The following is a 19,927-nucleotide window of genomic DNA, read 5'->3' on the forward strand; positions in this document are numbered from 1 at the left end:
GGTTTTAGGGTTAAAGAGAGTGATCCAATGTTGCAAACATCACCGACGGTAAACTTGAAAAGGAACATAAAAAAAATAGGGGATCCGTTCTTCCAGATAATAACAACCCAATTTCGGGTAATTTCGGACCAAAACCCGGTCTGTACATAAATTTCCCTAAAATTAAAGAAAATGAAGTTGGTAATTAATTTCTCTCTAGTGTGCCAATTCTCATTGTTCTGCTGTCATTGTTTCCGAGTCATCCTGTGCATTTTTTTCATTAATACTTGTGGGTAGTCTGGGATCGCAACTCTTCGTTCGTGATTCATTCATTCATTTAGTTTCTTCATTCAAATAAAGCCATCTCTCAACAAGTTTGGGTTCCTATGTCACGTTCTTGAATGAATTCTCTATCTAGAATTTCGGGTTTCAGGTATCCTTTCGAAGGTTTCTTGGTTCAGATATAGGCGGGTGGATGTCTGAGCCTTTGTGTTAAAGGGGGGGGAGGAATGGTAATTTCTCTCTAAAAGTTGTATGTTTAAAGGGAGAGGAGTGGTAATTTCTCTCTCTAAAAGTTGTGTTTTTTTGCTGTTTATGGTGTGGTAGGGATGTAAAGGTGGAGAAGAAAGTGAATTTCGTAGTCTGGTTCTGTGGAAGTTGAGATGAAAAGCAGGTTAGAGAGCTTGAATTTGGAGTTTCCATTTAACCTCTCTCTACAACTGTTTAAAACGAATGCTGTGTCTTTATTTTTGTTTATTGAATAGAGAAGAATGCAATCTCCTTAACTTCTCTGATGTTGTAGATGAGGCCGCACAAATGGAGAGTGACATTTTCCTATTATGGCCTTTTAAATAAGAAGAGGGGCAAATTGGTCATTTGACCATTGAAAAGTTTTAGGTGTAAGACCTGTCATAAATTAAAGCAAATGGAACCCAATATTATCTTATAAAACGTGTCATGCATGTTTTGATATCTTTAAACATGTAACGTATCTTAGATAGGTGTAAGTGAGGGAGTCAAAGTTATCAATTAAAATAAAGGGAAGTACATAGTATTTTTGTTTAAAAGTTGGTGGTTAATTCTACATTACATACAGGGATCGTATACAATGAGACCATTTACCATTTATATAATGGGTCACAATTATGTACAACTATTTAATGTGAAATTTGATAGCTTGGGTTTGTCATAAAGTTCGAAAAAATTTCTTTTGAAGTTTGAGATTGTCACTCCCAAAATTTGAATCTAAAAAGTACACTTTATTTTGAGTAAATATATTGTATAAGGGAAAAGTTTATATAGAACCGAGGCTCTAACCAATCAAATTTGAGCCTACCAAAACAACTTCATTAGAAGATGTTGTTTTGATGCCCAAATATCTTCAAATTGATAATCTCGACATCAAGATGCATGGACATGAGAAAAAAATAGATTTCAACTCTTGAAAGTAGTGTATTTTGTAACACATTTTTTTACTGTCAATTTTCAAGATTTTGAAGTTTTTATAGATCTCTTCATCTATACTAGTTTAAAAGTTTTAAAATTTACAAATAAAGATGAAAATATATTTTAAGGCGATCCAAAAAATATTCCATATTAAAACCACATTTCTCAACACTACTTAAAGGTAGCCTCTAATTTGATTGTTTAAAGCCCACGCTATATACAAACCGCACCCAAAGTATAAATCTAATTTAATTTAGCATTGAGTATAAATTTAAAGATTGTAATAGAGCAGAGTTACTAATTATATCAACAAAATTACGTTTCAGTTATGGCTATCATGATAATTAAGTAGAAAGTCAATTCATGTTTTCAATAATATAATTATGTAGTATTATTAATGAATAAATAAAAACGAATTTAAATGACAATCATTTTTAATTGCTAAGAGACAACATAAGGTCACATTTCCAATTATCTTTTAGACACTTCAGATGGTCAACTTAGTAGTTGATAATATTGGCACTTGGAATCGAATAAACTATTAAAAAGGAGAGCAGTCATAATTGTTTTAATTAGTAAAATGTGAAATTTTATTCCTTTTAATATTTCGTTATTATTTACAATATAGTGATGATTGAAAATTAAACATAGTAAGCATGAAAAAGAGCATTTAGTTAAAAATTTGGGTATTAATTTTATTTTGAATTAAATTCAATTGAATTTTCACATATAGAAATACCAAAATTAGAAAAAATTTAAATCTTTTCTTTAAAATCATAATGGATTATTATTTTATTATATTGTCTTGAAAAGCACAGTGTGTTACAGTGCATGATAACTGGAATGATTTTATCGGAAAAACCTAATATACTATATCTCATAGGAATTCCAATGTCTCTTAATTATCAAATGATTGTGAAACTTATCACCATCTTTTTATCTCCATCACTATCACCATCACCATCACAAAGAATTCATTTGATTATGAATTCTTCTTTTTACCTTAACTAAATTTATAAAGTTCCATTTATGTGTAAACTTAGATTTTGACTTGCTTGTATATGAACTAATATTTCTATCTTTTAAAGTTCCAATTATATAAGCATATGTCTGTGTGTTTGTAGAGAGTGTGTAAGTGTGCGCTTGAGGGAGATACTATATCACTAATGCATTTTCTTGAGAGTACACTAGCTTTTGTGAAAGAAAATAATTTTACCTCCTAAGATGGACGAGAGAGAGAGTTTATATCGCTTAATAAATTTTCTTGAGAGTATACTAGTTTTTGTCAAAAAAAATAATAATTCACCTCCTAAGATGAGAGAGAGAAAGAGAGAGAGTTGCAATATGTTTATAGTTTTCTTGAAAGATTTCACTCTTATACCTCTTCAATGATTTCTTAGCATTGTAATAAGGCTCTAATGCCTTAATACCATATTTTAGGGTAGGCTATAGTATTACATCCATCTAGGGAAAAAGAAAAAAAACAAATTATTGTTTTCTCTCGACATATACGCAATATCAACTTGCATAGATTATATGCCAATTTCAGTAAATCACCTTTTAGGGTCGACCATGCAAAACTTGGGGGCTCTCTAATTAATATTAGATCTTTATTTTTTTCATGCACATAAAATATATGTTTGATTTGATTTGTCATGCACACATACATATGCAAGCAGAGCCTAAAATTTACTTCAAAGTATTCTCTCTCTCTCTCTCTCACATAGACTATATAAATTTTCAAGGAAATGACTTTGATGCTCTCTCAATATGCTACCAAATAAATGAGGAAAAATATCTCTATACACCCTATTTTGAACTTCTATTTCCAATTTAGGATATGAAAACATTTTTGACAGGATAGAGATCCTGTATGATATACCTTCTAACCCTTTAGAATAACTTTACGCCTTTTGACGGTTCATTTTTTACCCCAAATAAAAGTAAGAAAAATGCATATATCTATTTATTTCTAAACCCCTATCTCTCTCTATAACGAGTTCCTATCTCTCTCTAAAAAAAGGGCCGAAAGAGAGATGGGTGAGAAAAAGAAAGAAAAAGAGGTTTGGAGAGAAACGCAAGGAGAGAGAAAAAGAAACTCATTATAGAGAGAGTGGGGTTTAGAAAGGAATAGATATGGGCGTCTTTCTCACTTTTGTTTAAGAAGAAAATGGTCAATCAAAGGGGTAAGTTGGTCAAGAGATTAGAAAATAGACAGTGTGGGATCTCTATACCACCAAAATAACCCCTGCTCTATTGGTAAATAGAACTTAAAAAATGTAGCTTTTATGAATAACATTAAAAAAGAAAATTGGCGGGTAGCAAGAGAGAAACAAAATTTGAATGGCCTCTATTCAACACTAGGACCTTTTTTACGTGCACATAGACATTATACTTGATTTAATCTATTTATTTTTTACACACATGCAAACATAGGTAAAAATTGAATTTCACCTTTAAGTACTTGTTCCCTCTCTCTCTCTCGGAATTTAGTAAGTTTCCAAAAAAATGAGTATTATATTCTCTCAACTTGCTACGATAGAAATAATGCTTTCGTGTTTGATTTCTCTAGAGGAGTAAATTTTTGTGTAAATTAGTTGAAATGCATGAAAATCTTATTTAATGAAACTCTACTTTGTATAAAATGTTGGCTTTCTGGAGTAACCTTGAACAAATTGAAGAACGACACAGGCAAAATATAGAAAGACGGAGAAAGGAGATAAATTTTAAAAAAAATACATGAGTTGATTCATTGGGGTTTCATCATTGAAAAAAGAGAGAAGAAACAAAGAGAGAGAGAGGATTTTTAATAGAAAAAGTGAAAGGCAGCTCCAAATTCATATTGCCTTTAACAACTTATTGGTTTGCATTAAAAATTTCAAATTTGGATTACAAAACTTTTGTATGCTTATAATCAAAAGCATTATTAAGTTTTTCATATTTTGAAACGAGCACAAGAACTTAAATAAAGAACAGTACTATGTATCTCTATCCAACAATAATTTTTTACGTTCATCTATAAAAGCATTGTGTTGGTCAAAACATGCAACGAACCTGTTGCTTGTCACAAGTGAAAGTCAACCAAAACTGATTGTGTTTTACTTATATATTTTTACCGTATAAATAATTATTTATATTTATTTATATTCCGTTGTTCCCGTTGACATATATTTCATAGGATGAAAGCATCTTATTTAATAATTTTTTGGGGTAATTATCTTATTCAATAATTGGCGAAAGTTTGTTGCATATTTATTATTGCGTTCAACTCCATCACGCCTGCCACGGTTGGACAGTTGTGCTCAAATTTTTGCATTCTCAGGCCACCATTTTGATTTCAAGGTTTACATGGAGTCATACTCAACACGCCAAGACAGAGCCATTAGAAAAAGTTTATTTTATATATTGATGTCCTAAACAATCAAATTAAGGCATAAAAAAATTGTTATGATGTCGAAAAAGTCTCCAATCTTACCATCTTGATCTTGAAATATATGAATAATATATATATATATAAAAGTGGATTTCAAAGTCTTGAAAATAGTGTATCTTTTAACATATTATCTACATCTTCAACTTTCAAGTGTTTATATATCTGCTTGATCTATACTATTTTTTAAGCCTTAAATAATATAATTAGAGATACAAATAAATTTTCAAGCCATCACATATATTTTGGGTACAAATTCACATCTTTGACACTATTTGAATTGTGCCTTAGATGGTTCAAAGCCTTAGCATTACTATCCGATAAAGAGAGAGAGTAGATTTTCTAGACAAAGAGAGCGAGAGCTATTGAGATCAATTTTGTCAGATTCGTTTCACTCGGCGTAGACCAAAGAAAAAAAACAGACAGAAGCTCTCCAGTCCGAAGCACAACATTGTCTTTCAAAAAGTCAATTCTACGCTTCAGCCCGCTTCACAGTGGTTCGGCCTCTCCAGATGAAGCACATAATTATATTATTTTTATATATATAATTTTTTATTTTAAAATTTTTTATTATTTTAATATATTTGTATATGTGAATATATATAATTTATTAATATTACTCTTTAAAAATTCCAAAATTTTCCTCTGAATGGGTTGAAGCGTGGAACTGGTCTTTTTTTTTTGTTTGAGAAAGTATATAACAACACCATTTACTTTTTCTACAAGGTGGTCACAACTAATCTTGATCATTGGATATGAAATTAGGTGGTTGTATTTATTTCATTGACTATGCTCAAAGTTCAAAAGAAATTATCTTAAACTTTGTGACACATCCAAGCTATCACATTTCACATCGGATGGTTGTAAGTAACTGTAGCCTCCCAATTCCAAAGGTGAATGATCTCATTGTATACAATCCATTTTTTTTTGGTACGGTTTCTATATGGATATGACCTTAAACAATCCAATTAAGGCACACCTCCAAATTTTATCATAACAAGTAATTTTTTTATAAAAATTTATTAGGATTATCTGAAAATCTATTTTTGTATCTAATTATAAAACTTTAATCTCCAAAAATACTTAAAATCAAGTAAATCTATATATATATGAAAATCATGAAAATGGGCGGTCTAGATTATGTTGTAAGATGCACTATTTTTGGTACTCAAATTTCTTTTTTCTTTTCCATATTCATACATCTCGACAGTCGAGATGATCAATTAGATGGTTTTTCAACATTAAAACAACCTTTTCGGATGAATTTTTTAAGTGCTTATGTAATTCTACATTTTAAGGTTGCAACCTTATATAAACTTTTTTTTTTTTCCGTAAAATCCATGACACTCGGAAGCTAGCGACAACACTGATCAAGACACCTATCCCGTTTAGTTTATCCCACTTTCCCAATATAATAATCGAATAATACGCATTTATACGAGGTTCTTTCTGATTGAATTTATAAGAGGATTTTTTTAAGCAGGTGAATTAAGAGACCTTTACACCTAAGCCACGTGACTTTCACAACTTTTATTTGAGTTTTTTTGACGAAATGCTTCTGGCGCCTGTATATATAAGTATCGCCGCAAGGAGTCACATGATGCAAGTTAGAGCGAGAGAGAGAGAGTACAGTTTAGAGAGAGAAAGAGATGGAGGTTGGGAATGGTGCAGCTGTGTGCAAGGAGCCTTCATGGAGGGGAAGCAATCGCATAGTCGCTGTGGATGAGGATGTAGAAGAACCCGCCTCCTCCATTACTGAGCACAACATCACGCCCGAGAAAAAGGCATGCAATCAAGTTTCTCTCCCCTCTCAAACTCTATTCCACCCCTTCTCTCCTGTAACTTCTATTCCATTATTTGACAGTTTTCTCTCTCTTCCTCTCTCTTTCTCTCTCTAGGAACCAGGTTGGAAAAAGTTTATGTCATACGTTGGGCCTGGCTTCCTCGTATCTCTGGCCTATCTTGATCCCGGCAACTGTAATTCCTCCTACTCTTACTTTGCTCTCTCTCTCTCGCTCTCTCTGAGAATCATAATTTTCTTGGTTTCATGGTTAGATGACATTCTCTCTCTATGTGTGGGACTGAATCAATTTGTTGTTACAGTGATGACGGATCTTCAAGCAGGAGCGAGCTACACGTATGAGGTAGGATGAGAGAGAAATTGTCTTTTGATTTTCTCTCAGGTATGGGTTGGTAATATTGGGTTTTTCTGGTGAAAACATAACGGAATACGGTGCGTTTAACAGCTGCTATGGGTGGTGCTCGTTGGGATCATCTTTATTGTTATGATTCAGACACTTTCAGCAAACCTGGGGATCACTACAGGTAAGGAGAGAGAGTGAAACGTAAAGGAAGTTATGAAAAACCCAAAATTGAAGGAGGCCAAGACAGAAGAGAGAAAAATAAAAAATAAAAAATAGAGAATGCAAGAAATGAAACCAAGGTGCTCTACTTAAGGTGTTTTACCCCGTGTTCGGCAGGTCAAACCAGAACCGGGCACTGGCCGATCTGGTTTTGGTGCTCCGGTTTGGTATTAAAAAAATTAAATATATATATATAATCTCAAAAAATAAGGGAATTTTTTGTAATGTATTTTAAATTTTTTTTTTTTATCATTTTAGCAAAGATTGGAAAGTGTTTTGGTTATGAATACTTTTACATTTTTTTTATCTTTTTTTTTAAATTTTGAAAAATAACCCTAACTACGAATCATTGTTTTAAAATCAAATTTTTCACTACTTTCAACTTCATTTGGATGTGCTTAGTTTAATGAACTCTTGCCGAATTTTTTCACTACTTTCAACTTTATTTGGATGTGCTTAGTTTAATGAACCCTTGCCGGTTTCCGAGGTTGGTTTGATTTTTCAAAAACTCGTTTTACCGCTACCCAAAAAAAATTAAAAATAATAACTACCATCCACACTTGAAAAAACACAATAGAAAGAAAAACTATGCAAAAGCAAAGGAGAGAGATAGAGAGAGTGTGCTAATTTATGTAATTTCTGGAAAGAGAGAGAGAGAGAGAGTGTAAATATAAGTGATTTCGGAATGTTTGTGCAGGAAAGCATTTGGCGGAGCACTGCAGGCAAGAGTATCCAAAGTATGTGAATTACTGCCTTTGGATACTAGCCGAAGTGGCTGTCATCTCCGCTGATATCCCCGAAGGTAATAAACTTCAACAAAAAAACTCTTCATTTATTGAACAAACACATCTTTACTTGTCTCTCTAAACACTAATTCCTTGGTCTTTCTCTCTCTAACCAGTTGTTGGCACGGCTGCTGCTCTCCATATCCTCTTTCATATTCCAATATGGGTCGGAGTTCTCATCACTGCCCTCAACACCTTCCTCCTCCTCGGCCTGCAAAGATATGGGGTAACAAATAGTAAACAAATGAGAGAAAGAGAAGAGTAAATTAAATTAAATTAAGGGGCAGAAAGTATTTTAATTGTATAGATAATAGAAAAAGAATAGAATTTATATGTGCTTATCTTAAAAATCCACATAGGAAGGCTGCTACCCACATCAAAAATCTCTCTAGAATTGATTATCTCGACCTCGACATATATGAATATGAAAAAAAGACATTGCAATTTAGACCATCTAGTTTCAATTTTTTTTCTTATATGTATCTGCTCAATCTATACCATTTTTAAGATTTTAAATTTCATAATTAGAGGTGAGCAGATTTTTAGATCATAGCAAGGGTCCACAGCATCAAAACTGCAGCTTTTAGCAAGATTTATGAGTGCACCATACTTTGATTTTTTGAGGTTGACACCTTATAGAAACCGCACCCATAGGAAATAGTTCATTAGGTTGTCTGATCAATGGACGGATGGTGATTGTGATTAATTGGACACATCTTTGGTGTAGTGTCTTTTTGTGGTGTATCTTGCTCCCTCTCAATCACCGTTAAAACCGTGATTGGATGGTGATGTGATGAAAGTAGAAAAAATATTTTGGGACCATTATCAGGCATGCCACACCTATCATAAACGAAAAATGTTTATATAAGGTTGCAATCTTATAGTATAGAAGTAAGGCGGAAAGAGCATTCTGAAGTTTGACAGCCTTGCAATTAATCATCTTGACCTCGAGAAGTATGTTGCAAAGGAAAAAATGAATTTAAAGTACTAAAAATATTTCATCTTGTAATAAGTTATCTCGACTATCTATTTTTAAGATTTTGACATATTCATAAATATGCTCAATATGCACTAACTTTTGAATTTTAGATTTTATAAATATTGTTGAACATAGATTTTTAAACCATCATAAGGTTTCTGAAACTGAAACTAAATCTTATGGTATAATTTAGAGTTGCGCCTTACTTGTATAGTATAAGCTAAAGTGCAGTTGTATAGGAGAAGCTATGCACCTTATTCAAACCACGCAATTTAAATTGCATGCTCCATGTAACATAAAGCTGTGAGACCAGCTTTACTATGTAGGAGAGTAGGAGAGGGTGGGATGTTGGGCAGTTTGATATTGTTGAAATTAAACTGCTCATACATTTTTTATTTTTTATTTTTTCTTTTTTGAAGTATACGGCAATTTGATAAAATAGTTCAATGATGCAAATATCGAACCATCTTAGATGTGAGGCGGTTTACCTTTTTGGGGTATTGTCCCACCCTAGTTGTCATAAAAATAAAAAAGAATTAAAAACATAAACAATGGCTCGATGTTGCCAACATCCAACTAGGCGAAAATCAAGAACAAAAGAAAATCACCCATAAATAGGACTGTAATGTAAAATTCAGAAAATATAGACCGTACAATAATTCCATACTTATTTTTTTGCTCCTACTTAATTTTCCCATAGTTGTGGGGTTTTGGTGCATCAACTAATGCACCTGGCACAGTGTGATATCCATAAAATGTCCAATATATCTTTTGACAAAAATTATAACAAGTCGATAAAACTTGATCACCTAAAACTTAAAAGCAAAAAGGAAGTCATTTTTTCAGTTTGTGATGATTTTTTTTTTGTGTAAATTAAATAATAGATTAGAAAGCTGGAGCTTTTGATGGCTTCCATGGTGTTTCTGATGGCTGCTTGCTACATTGGGGAGTTGGCGTATGCAAAGCCAAAGGCATCAGAGGTATTGAAGGGAATGTTCATTCCCAAGCTTAGTGGTAATGGCGCTACCGGTGCTGCCATCGCTCTCCTTGGGGCTATCGTTTCACCGTAATCCTCTCTCTCTCTCCTTGAGTGTTTAATATTCAATTGAGTTTTGGACTCGACCGAGTTACACGGATTCTGCTCCTGTTCATCCAAATACCGGAGCACAACACCGGTATATATTCAAAAAATGAAAAAAGAAAATATATAAACTTAGAGCAACCATGTACAAAAATTATGCATACAATTTAGACATGTTTTATATTGATTGTGAGTTTTTATTTTCAATTGTCATATTTTTTCTTTTGTTTTTTTTCTTCTTTCTTTTTTCAAAATCTCTCTAACTGTATGTCAATTTGTTTCTAACTACGTCGTTTTTTTATAAATTTTTAGTTTGTACAAAAATTATACATACAATTTAGACATGTTTTATATTGATTGTGAGTTTTTATTTTCAATTGTCATATTTTTTCTTTTGTTTTTTTTCATCTTTCTTTTTTCAAAATCTTTCTAACTGTATGTCAATTTGTTTCTAACTACGTCGTTTTTTTATATATTTTTAGTTTGTACAAAAATTATACATACAATTTAAACATGTTTTATACTGATTGTGAGTTTTTATTTTCAATTGTCATATTTTTTCTTTTGTTTTTTTTCTCCCTTCTTTTTTCAAAATCTCTCTAACTGTAAGTCAATTTGTTTCCAACTACGTCGTTTTTATATATATATTTAGTTATTTCTATTCCTTAATTTAGCTTTTAGTTCTCTCTCGGCCCCCCCTGCCACCGTTTTCTCTCTCAAACAAATTTTAGGAAACAATTGCAAGAATTGCTCTCTCTCCCTCTTCCTCTTCCTCTCCCTTCCCCGCCCCCCTCTCTCTCTCTCCCTCTCCCATCCCCGCCCCCGCCCCTCTCTCTCTCTCAAACAAATCTTAGGAAGAAATTGTAGGAATTGCAGAGATAACAAAGGAACTTTTTCTTTCTAGGCAGTCGGTTTCTCACCTAAAAGGACGCAAAACAAGTTTTTTCAATACAAAATACGCTTTTGCGTAGAGCATGATATAAGAAAAAATAAGCATTATAGAAAAAAGGATTCTAAAAAATACTATTTTAAAGTAAAACCTAGTATTTCTCCAATACAAAATACAGCAATAAAAGTAAGGAGGAGTTTTCGATTGTCTTCACCGTCCATGTAGGCAAGTTATGATCAAAATTGGCACTCATAAGAGCATTGCAAATTAAAAATACATAAAGCAATGTACAAGTACAAATAGATATAAATGATAATTGCGCGTCGTATTTTGAACTAAGTTGAGAGAATCATGGAATTAAGTACTTCTTTTTTCTTGTTTAATCAAATAAAGCAAATTAGGAAATGAAGAATTGTGTTGTTTAATTGTTTAATGGGTAATGTTTTCCAGGATTAATCATGTATTTGAAAAATATTTTGCAGGCATAATTTGTATCTGCACTCAGCGCTTGTCTTATCGAGGAAGGTCCCGCAGTCGATTCACGGGATAAATGTTAGTCTTATAAGCTTGGGCATCTCTCTCTTTATTGATTTTTTAAGATAGGAACTGAATTCGAGACTTAACATTGCTAACTTCAACTGCCAACTACTCAAGCACGAGCCCGATTCTTATTGGATTTCCGTTTCTTTCACAGCTCTGTTACTGAAAATGGTTTCACTTATTTATGTTGTGGCCATTTTATCCTTTTCATATGAATTTTTGGCTCAATGGATTCTGTCCTTCTATCTCTGAGATGGACTTATGCTTCAATTTGAATTAGATGTGTGTTTGGGTTGTTGCAGAGTGCACGCAGATACTTCTTCATAGAGACAGCGTTTCCACTTTTCATGGCATTTCTAATCAATGTTTCGGTGGTAGCGGTTACGGGTACCATATGCTCAAAACCAGATATATCGCAGGAGAATGCAGATAAATGCAACAACCTTGATCTTACCTCTGCCTCCTTTTTGCTCAAGGTAACATCCACCCAAAACGTTTTGGTAGAAAAGAGTACCAAATAGGAGAAATAAAATATATATGTCTCATCATCATCATTAAAACATTTTTTCAATTATTTGGGGTCGGCTAATAGTTAGTCTAATACTAATGGATACTATAAAAATCATTGAGCCGATTCAGAATTGGTGGGTGTGCACTTTTCAATTTAAGGATGGATTTGCCTGATCACCCAAATATTCAAATTTTTTTTGATCGTATATCTACAGCAAACCAACATCGAATACATCCTCTTGCAGTATAGGTTGATTCCGAATGGAAACTCTGATTATTAAGACTTAGGTACTAACAATCATTTTTGCTACATCCTACAGAATGTTCTCGGTAGGTCCAGTTCCACAGTGTATGCAGTTGCTTTACTAGCATCGGGGCAGAGCTCTACAGTTACAGGAACATATGCGGGTCAATTCATCATGCAGGTAGTTATTGTACGGTAAAGTGTTGAGAAGCTTTAATTGTAGAAGATGGGAGTTTTTCGGTTTGGAAGAAAATAATACTTTTGTTTTAGATTACATACATTTTTGTTTTTCAAGAGGATAAGATGTCATCTTATGTTATTTCTCCTGCAGGGGTACTTAGAACTTCGAATGAAGAAGTGGGCTAGTAATCTAACAACAAGGTGCATTGCCATTACACCTAGTTTAATAGTATCCATTGTTGGTGGAGCCTCAGCCGCCGGCAAGCTCATTATAATCGCTTCAGTGAGTTTGATTTTTTTTATTTTTTTTATGTTTTTTTAATATGTTTATTTATGTGTTTAGAGATGAAGACCTTTTATGTGGAAAGAGAAATGACTTTGTCAATATATGTATATATTGGACTTTACAGATAATACTCTCTTTTGTGCTGCCATTTACCCTCATCCCACTTCTCAAGTTCAGCAGCGGGTCGACCAAACTGGGTCCCTACAACAATTCCATCTATGTGAGTTTACTCTCTTCTACTCTACCAACGATGGTAACCTACTGATTTAAAATGTGGAGATTTGTCATAACACACATGAGATATTAACTGTCCAACATATTACCCATAAGTTTTCATTTAATTTTAAGGGAAAGTATATAAAGAGATCATTTGTCTTTGGTACAAGGTGGTCACAATTAGTTTTAACCATTAGATTTGAAATGGAGTGGCTACATTTATTTCATTGACCAAACTCAAGGTTCAAAGAAAAAAAATTTGAATTTTGTAATACATCTAAGCTATCAAATTTCGGATGGTTATAAGTGATTGTGACCTCCGTATACCAAAGGAAAATAGTCTCAGTATACAATCCCTAATTTATCTTTGGTACAAGGTGGTCACAATTAGTTTTAACCATTAGATTTGAAATGGAGTGACTACATTTATTTCATTGACCAAACTCAAAGTTCAAACAAAAAAAATTTGAATTTTGTAATACATCTAAGCTATCAAATTTCGGATGGTTATAAGTAATTGTGACCTCCGTATACCAAAGGAAAATAATCTCAGTATACAATCCCTAATTTTAAGATGGCCATCTAAATATGGACGATTTTGACCTGGAATAGTATAAAAAAGATAAAATATTAAATATTTGAAAAGTGAAGTATATTAAGATAAATTTTCTTTAAAATATTAAAATAGTTGAAAAGTGGAGTTTGGATGTTGATTTGACAGAACCACTACATTTGTCGACATAAAAAATTAACATAAAGGGTACTAAACATGTAAATTCAGAACAAGAAATTAAATGCCAAGACAATGCAAACTAACCCTAAAAAAGTTTCGTTTGTTTTTTTTTTTTTTTTTGGGTAATGATGTGGGGAACACAGCCCCTACCCATTTTTTTCAAGTAGATTAGAAGTTAGCTTTTGGAATGTACTAGTAATGTAGTGTTATTGGTGGGAATGAAAACCACAATATAGGGGTGCTATCACCACAACCCTAAAAAGGTCAAGTTATACTAAATGATTATTATGATAAAAAAAAAAAAAAAAAGAACTAGGATTGGCAGTGGGCTAGAGCCCGGCCCAGGTTACCAAAGAGGCCTTGTCTAGGTCAAGGCCAAGCCGGTCCTTGCAATAGCCATGCCTAATAGATTCAAAGAAATATAGAGAAAAAAGATAAGGCCGAACATAGAGCCGGCGGCACTTCCATAGCCCAGGCGCGACCTAACCTGTTGCTCAGGCCATGGTAGCTAGGCCTTGGCCTAACCCTTGGACCATATATTGTGGCCTAGGCCCTAAATTTTCAGGGCCAGGCATGCCGGGCTGAGAAGGGTCACCTTGCCCATTGCGAAACCTAAAAAGAACTAGCTAAATACTGTGTGAAAACAATCAACAAAAATCTCTAGTCACGCTTCCAACCTCCCCAACCACATACTTGATGATGAATTACATGATGATAGGAAGATTTAAATTAAGGATAACTAAGAATGATTTAGGGACTCCAATGAGCACAAAATATTTTTTAAAGTGGTCATTATATTTATTTGGCATATAAGCTTGTTGTATTTTTATTATTGTGTTCAACTTCAATCCTCATCACATCTGCTACGGTTGGTGCTCAAATATTTACCTTCTTTAATCACCTTTTGGTATTGGGCGTTTCACAGAGTCATGCTCAAGATGCATAGATATAAAAGTAATATGCATTTTTTAATTTTTTAACACATTGGATGATGGTGATTTGAGTGGGCGTTTCACAGAGTCATGCTCAAGATGCATAGATATAAAAGTAATATGCATTTTTTAATTTTTTAACACATTGGATGATGGTGATTTGAGAGAGAAGAAAGTGCTCCAGGGTAGAAATAAAATAAATAAATTATAAGAGTAATAATTCAAAAAATAAGGGGATGGGAGAATATACCCTCTTAGCTTTACAAATGAGTCTACTCCAAATGAGATTCTTTCACAAGAACCATAATGAATTCTACTTTTTTTTTTTTTGGAGTCCAATAGTGACATATATATAGAAAGAAAAAGAATCCTAAGACTAATGTTGGTCCTTCATAAACCTTAATCAATATTAAATCCCAGCCCTTCATTTATTTCATATTTAACTTCCAACTATAGCTCTTAATTCTCTGCAACAAAAAAAGATACAAATACCCCTAAAATCTAGAAAATAGTTACATAAAAAAAATAAAAAATAAAAACCATTATATCAGGGAGAGATATGGTCAATAATGGGAAGGACAACAGTAAATTTGGTTATGGGTAGTCGATACATAACTCATATTGCGCCAGAGGGAGCATACCAGTAATCACAAAATAGAAACCAAAACGGTTAACCGGATATAGAGCCGAAAGCGGTTTAACCGGCCTAACCGGTAAACAGGCCGATTCAACCGTTTTAACGGGGTACGTCCCGGGTGGCCAAAAAATTATTAAAAAAATTTAAAATGCTGCAAAAAACATACACTAAAATATAAAAATCATATAAATAATGATTAAAACAAATTGCCTTCAAATGAAGTTGAAAATTAATGAAAAACTGGATTTTAAAAGTGAGTATTAATGATCAAAATAATTTTTAATATTTACACAATGTAAAAAATATTAAAAATTCAAATTCCTTATTTTTGGTATTTTATAGATATTTTTTTGAATTTTTATTTTTAAAATACCGACCGATCACCAAAACCTCCCGAAACCAAAACCGACAAGGGGTCGGTTTCGATCTAACCGGGTATTACTGATTAGATCGTCCGGTTTTTCTAACAATGGAGCATACGGTACACTTGCAATCTCTAGTGAAAGTGCTAGTTGGGGGATTTTTTTATTTTTTTTAATATAAAATTTTGGAGCTCGCATGAGTATCATCAAACGATAATTGTCAATGAAGAAAGTTTGATTTTGAGTTCTTCAAGTACTTGGATCGTGTATTCCAAAATTCGATGATCTCTGTTCAATCTTAGAGTTGTTTCTGGTGCATAGAGAGTGAGGTTTGATTCTTTTTTTTTCCTTTAAGGTCACCAGGTAGGTGGATGAGGATACATTAGCTTTTAACTGAGAGACTAAATGAAAAGTTTGCTCCCACACGAGTACACGATATTCTGTCATGAACTAATATTAGTACTGTTGATATATTCCTTTTGACTAGTCCAATACTCGCTATTTTGAAAGAAAGAGGCCTTTAGAATTTTTCCTATGTAACAATTGAATAATTGTAGGGTGAGCTTCATATAAGGTTCCCTAACGCACACTTCTAAATTTTGACTAAAGATGTAGTTCTAATATCAAAAATTTTACAATAGCTTGATAAATTCATGTTCAACCCTGATTTTGAAATTTAAATGTCTCAAATGCGTGTAGATCAAGCAGATCTATAATACTTAAAAATTTTAAAGTATACATGGCCTAGATAACTTGTTACAGGATGCTCCAGCTTTAAGAATTGAAATTATTCTTTTTCTTTATATTCATACATCTCAAAGTCTAGATCATTGGAGGATTTTCCAAATATGGTCAAATCTTGTCTATGAGATTTTTGAGATACACCTTACTTCTATAGTATAGGGTTGCAATCTTATATAATTTGTTTCCATAATTAAAATTGCAGTAATAATGTTAATGACGACAATGACATTTAAATATTGTAAATTATTGATTAAAACATAGTGGAATACTAATTGCATTAGTTCCTCCGGGATTGCTCACTCATAGTTATTATTTTATTTTGCAGGTTCTCATCATTACATGGGTCCTAGGGTATTGCATAATTGGAATTAATGTTTATTTCCTAAGCACAGGCTTTGTCCACTGGTTAATCCACAACAACTTGCCCAAGTTTGCAACAGTTTTAGTAGGAATCATAGTCTTCCCTTTAATGGCTGCCTATGTTATAGGAGTGATCTATCTAACCCTAAGAAAGACCAAGGTAGTCACTTTTGTAGAAGCCCAAGAAACCCTAGACCAATTGGAGGGAGGTGAAGAAGGCAAGAAGAAAGAAGAAGAGAAAGATATCCCCTATAGAGAGGACCTTGCAGATATCCCATTGCCTGAGTAACATCTGTATCTCTTCTAACATGTCTATCTTTTTCTTTTGTGAACTAAGTGTCCCTCACCAGGTGAAAGAGATACTGAAGGCAATAGAAATTGTAGAAACATGTATTAGTGTTAATAGTAGTAGTACAAATGATGTAATAACATGAGGATAAGGGCTTTAAAATTTAATTTTTGAGTTCTTTTTGGTTATGCAACAAGAACATGGAAAATAGTAGAAGTTTACGACACATTTGGTATGGATAAAAAAATATTTTTCTGACAGTATTTTCACATGAAAGAACTCCGCAATCTGAGATTTTTCACACCAGTTGGGTAACAAATGGTGTGAAAAACACGCAGGGACCAATTGGTGCAAAAAACTTTTACATCTAATTATTTAGTGAAGTTCTTTCATGTGAAAATAATTTCAAGAAAATTATTTTCACACGTCCTAAATGTGCCCTTAATTTCATGGGCAGGTTTCAATTATTAAGTTATGCAGATATCCAACTTTATTTGTGCATTAGTACATATGTTGGTGCAATTAAGAATGGTTTGGAATTGGGGCAAGGTGGGCAACCTCCAAAGAAGATCTTGTATCGAAACCACACTTAATTCATCAAAAGAAAATGAATTTCTTAAGACAGTTGGCTACGATTACTACCTGGTATATAGGAAAAGTTCAAGACAAATATCCTTCAACACAACTTCAACGGGAGTGTGTTCTAGAGGAAGGCCCATTTAGAATGACGATGGTTTATATACTCACCCTAGAGGAAGGCCTATTTAGAATGGCAATGGTATATCTCATCTCTCTTCCCTGTACAAATATGTCTCTCCCCCTCCAGAATTACAATGGTTTATCCCTTGGCATAATCTTCAACTTGGAGGTAAGGGCTGTTAAGGGGCCTGAGCTGGCCAAGGGTTTTTTGCACCGGGCCCAAGTCGGGCCCAGTAGGTAAACAGCCCGAGCCTGAGCCGAAGTTTTGAAGTATATATTAAATATACTTAGGCTGAATGTGCTTGACCTAAGGTCCATGCTCAATACTCCAAGACCATACGTCAGGCATTATTCATATGGGTCTTATCTAGGGTCCACAAATCTTAAAGGAAAAGCGTTGCATGTTCCTACATTTGCGTCCCCCTAGGCATAAACCATCCGTCCAAAGATGGATGTAAATGGTGTTCCCTCCAAAGAAAACTTAAAGCCAATAGTCTAAATATTTTTTTCCAAACATTATTATTATTAAGTTTTAAATTTATTTTCTTTTATATATTAATAGTCTATACATTATAGATTATATATTCCTTAAAAATTAGGGCCAAAATCCATTTCTAAAATACATTAGTAAGACGGGCCACATTTCTACATACGAGTCTAAGAAATTGTGTCCAATCTTAAATTTCTCAAGTACTACCACTCTGTTTCTAATCAAATAAACATATATGTATCTTGAGAAAATATCAACAAAATTGATAAGTATTTCTTCCCACTACTGGTTTGTACTCCTCTCAAATTAAATTGTAAACATCACTACGCATCAATTCCAATATCTTGGAACTTATTTCTGCTTTAGGATAGGGTTTCCATGTGATCTTTGATTGTACATGCTTCCCACATAGTACTTTTTAAATTCTCAAACTTAGGAATAAGGTCTAAAAGTATTTATTTTTCTCAAAGCATGATTATTAACTTCACCTAATCTATCATATTATAAAAAAAAAGGAAATCAATCATATACACAGAAGAAGAGGTACCTTTTTCAGTATGTACATTGAGTTTAAATATGCCTTCAAAGGTTATCATACCCTGCAAAGACACCATTATTTGACAAGATGAATTTCTCTAACTCAAAGACATCTTTGAAACCTCACTTGTTCAATAAGTATGTAGAGACCAGATTTCTCTAGACTTCGAGGCGCAATTAACATCTGGAGTGGCTAGGACATTGTTAGATGTGAATTTCAATCCAACCATTCCTTTACTAACAACTTTGAAAGAAGAAGAATTGCCCATGTAAATGATAGTATCCTCAACCACCATTTCGTAACACCTTAATATGTTTCTATCATTGAAGACATATCCAGTGGCTTCTAAATCCACCTACCATTTTGTACCCCCTACAGCATTTATTTTTGACATCATGGCTACAAATATTTCCTGGACCACATTGGAGGGAACCAACTGCTTCTTTCAAATTCTGTGGAATTCCTGCACTTGGCCAGCTTTTCCACAAAAATAGTATGCCATGAGCTTCTTTCCCTTGTCATAAACCATCTTTGCTTTTGGAAGTTTGTTGTCTTGCTTTTCCTTTTTCTTCTCTTTTTTCTTTTCTGCAATTTTGTTTATTTTTTCTATCCTTGGATTTTCTTTTTCAGACATTTAATTATATGGGTTTCTAATCTAAGATTTGTGCACTTTCAAATCTCGAAGTCTATTCTCCTCTTTAATTATCAAATGAGTCATCAATTGCTTTAGGCTCAAATCTTGTGACTTATGTATTAATCTATTCTATAGCCTTTCCAAGAGGGAAGCAGTTTTTCTATTATTGCACCGACATGGAAGGACTCGTCAAATTTAATTTCATTTGATGCTAGTGGGTTTGCAATGATCTTGAACTCATAAACCCATTACTGATATTTCTTCTATAATTTTAAAATTCAAGTATCTACTAATGAGAAACTTCTTTGTTTTAGCATCCTCTTGTTTATATTTTGTTTAAAGAGATTCCCATATATCATTTGCAGTTGGCATTCTTGTTTAGAAATCAAACAAAGGATCACTCAAAGCATTAAGGATATTCCATTTGTATATATAGTCATTTTCGTATTATTATTGTATTTTTTTGTCATTTTCGTATTATTATTGTATCACTCAAAGCATTAAGGATATTCCATTTGTATATATCCCATCACTGCCCGTTTGTTCACCAATAGTATGAGCACAGGTGGATTCTAAAGTTG

The 19,927-nt window shown here is 33.1% G+C and overlaps 1 protein-coding gene across 1 annotated transcript in view; it reads left to right on the forward strand.

Annotated features, from left to right (window-relative positions):
* Positions 1–17,163, forward strand: part of LOC18431851 (metal transporter Nramp6.2) — a 43,042-nt gene extending 25,879 nt beyond the window's left edge. The window contains exons 6-14 of the mRNA XM_088852135.1: positions 7,941–8,020; positions 8,120–8,229; positions 9,867–10,048; positions 11,435–11,504; positions 11,795–11,968; positions 12,323–12,427; positions 12,578–12,709; positions 12,837–12,932; positions 16,662–17,163. Of these exons, the coding sequence (XP_088708261.1) occupies positions 7,941–8,020; positions 8,120–8,229; positions 9,867–10,048; positions 11,435–11,504; positions 11,795–11,968; positions 12,323–12,427; positions 12,578–12,709; positions 12,837–12,932; positions 16,662–16,985 (1,273 nt within the window). The 3' untranslated portion in view covers positions 16,986–17,163. The remainder of the gene's footprint in view (positions 1–7,940; positions 8,021–8,119; positions 8,230–9,866; positions 10,049–11,434; positions 11,505–11,794; positions 11,969–12,322; positions 12,428–12,577; positions 12,710–12,836; positions 12,933–16,661) is intronic.
* Positions 17,164–19,927: the final 2,764 nt, after the last annotated feature.

This window comes from Amborella trichopoda, chromosome 11, assembly GCF_054954075.1.
Source record: "Amborella trichopoda isolate Santa Cruz 75 chromosome 11, AtrichopodaSantaCruz75HAP2 v2.0, whole genome shotgun sequence".
NCBI classification, from domain to species: domain Eukaryota; kingdom Viridiplantae; phylum Streptophyta; class Magnoliopsida; order Amborellales; family Amborellaceae; genus Amborella; species Amborella trichopoda.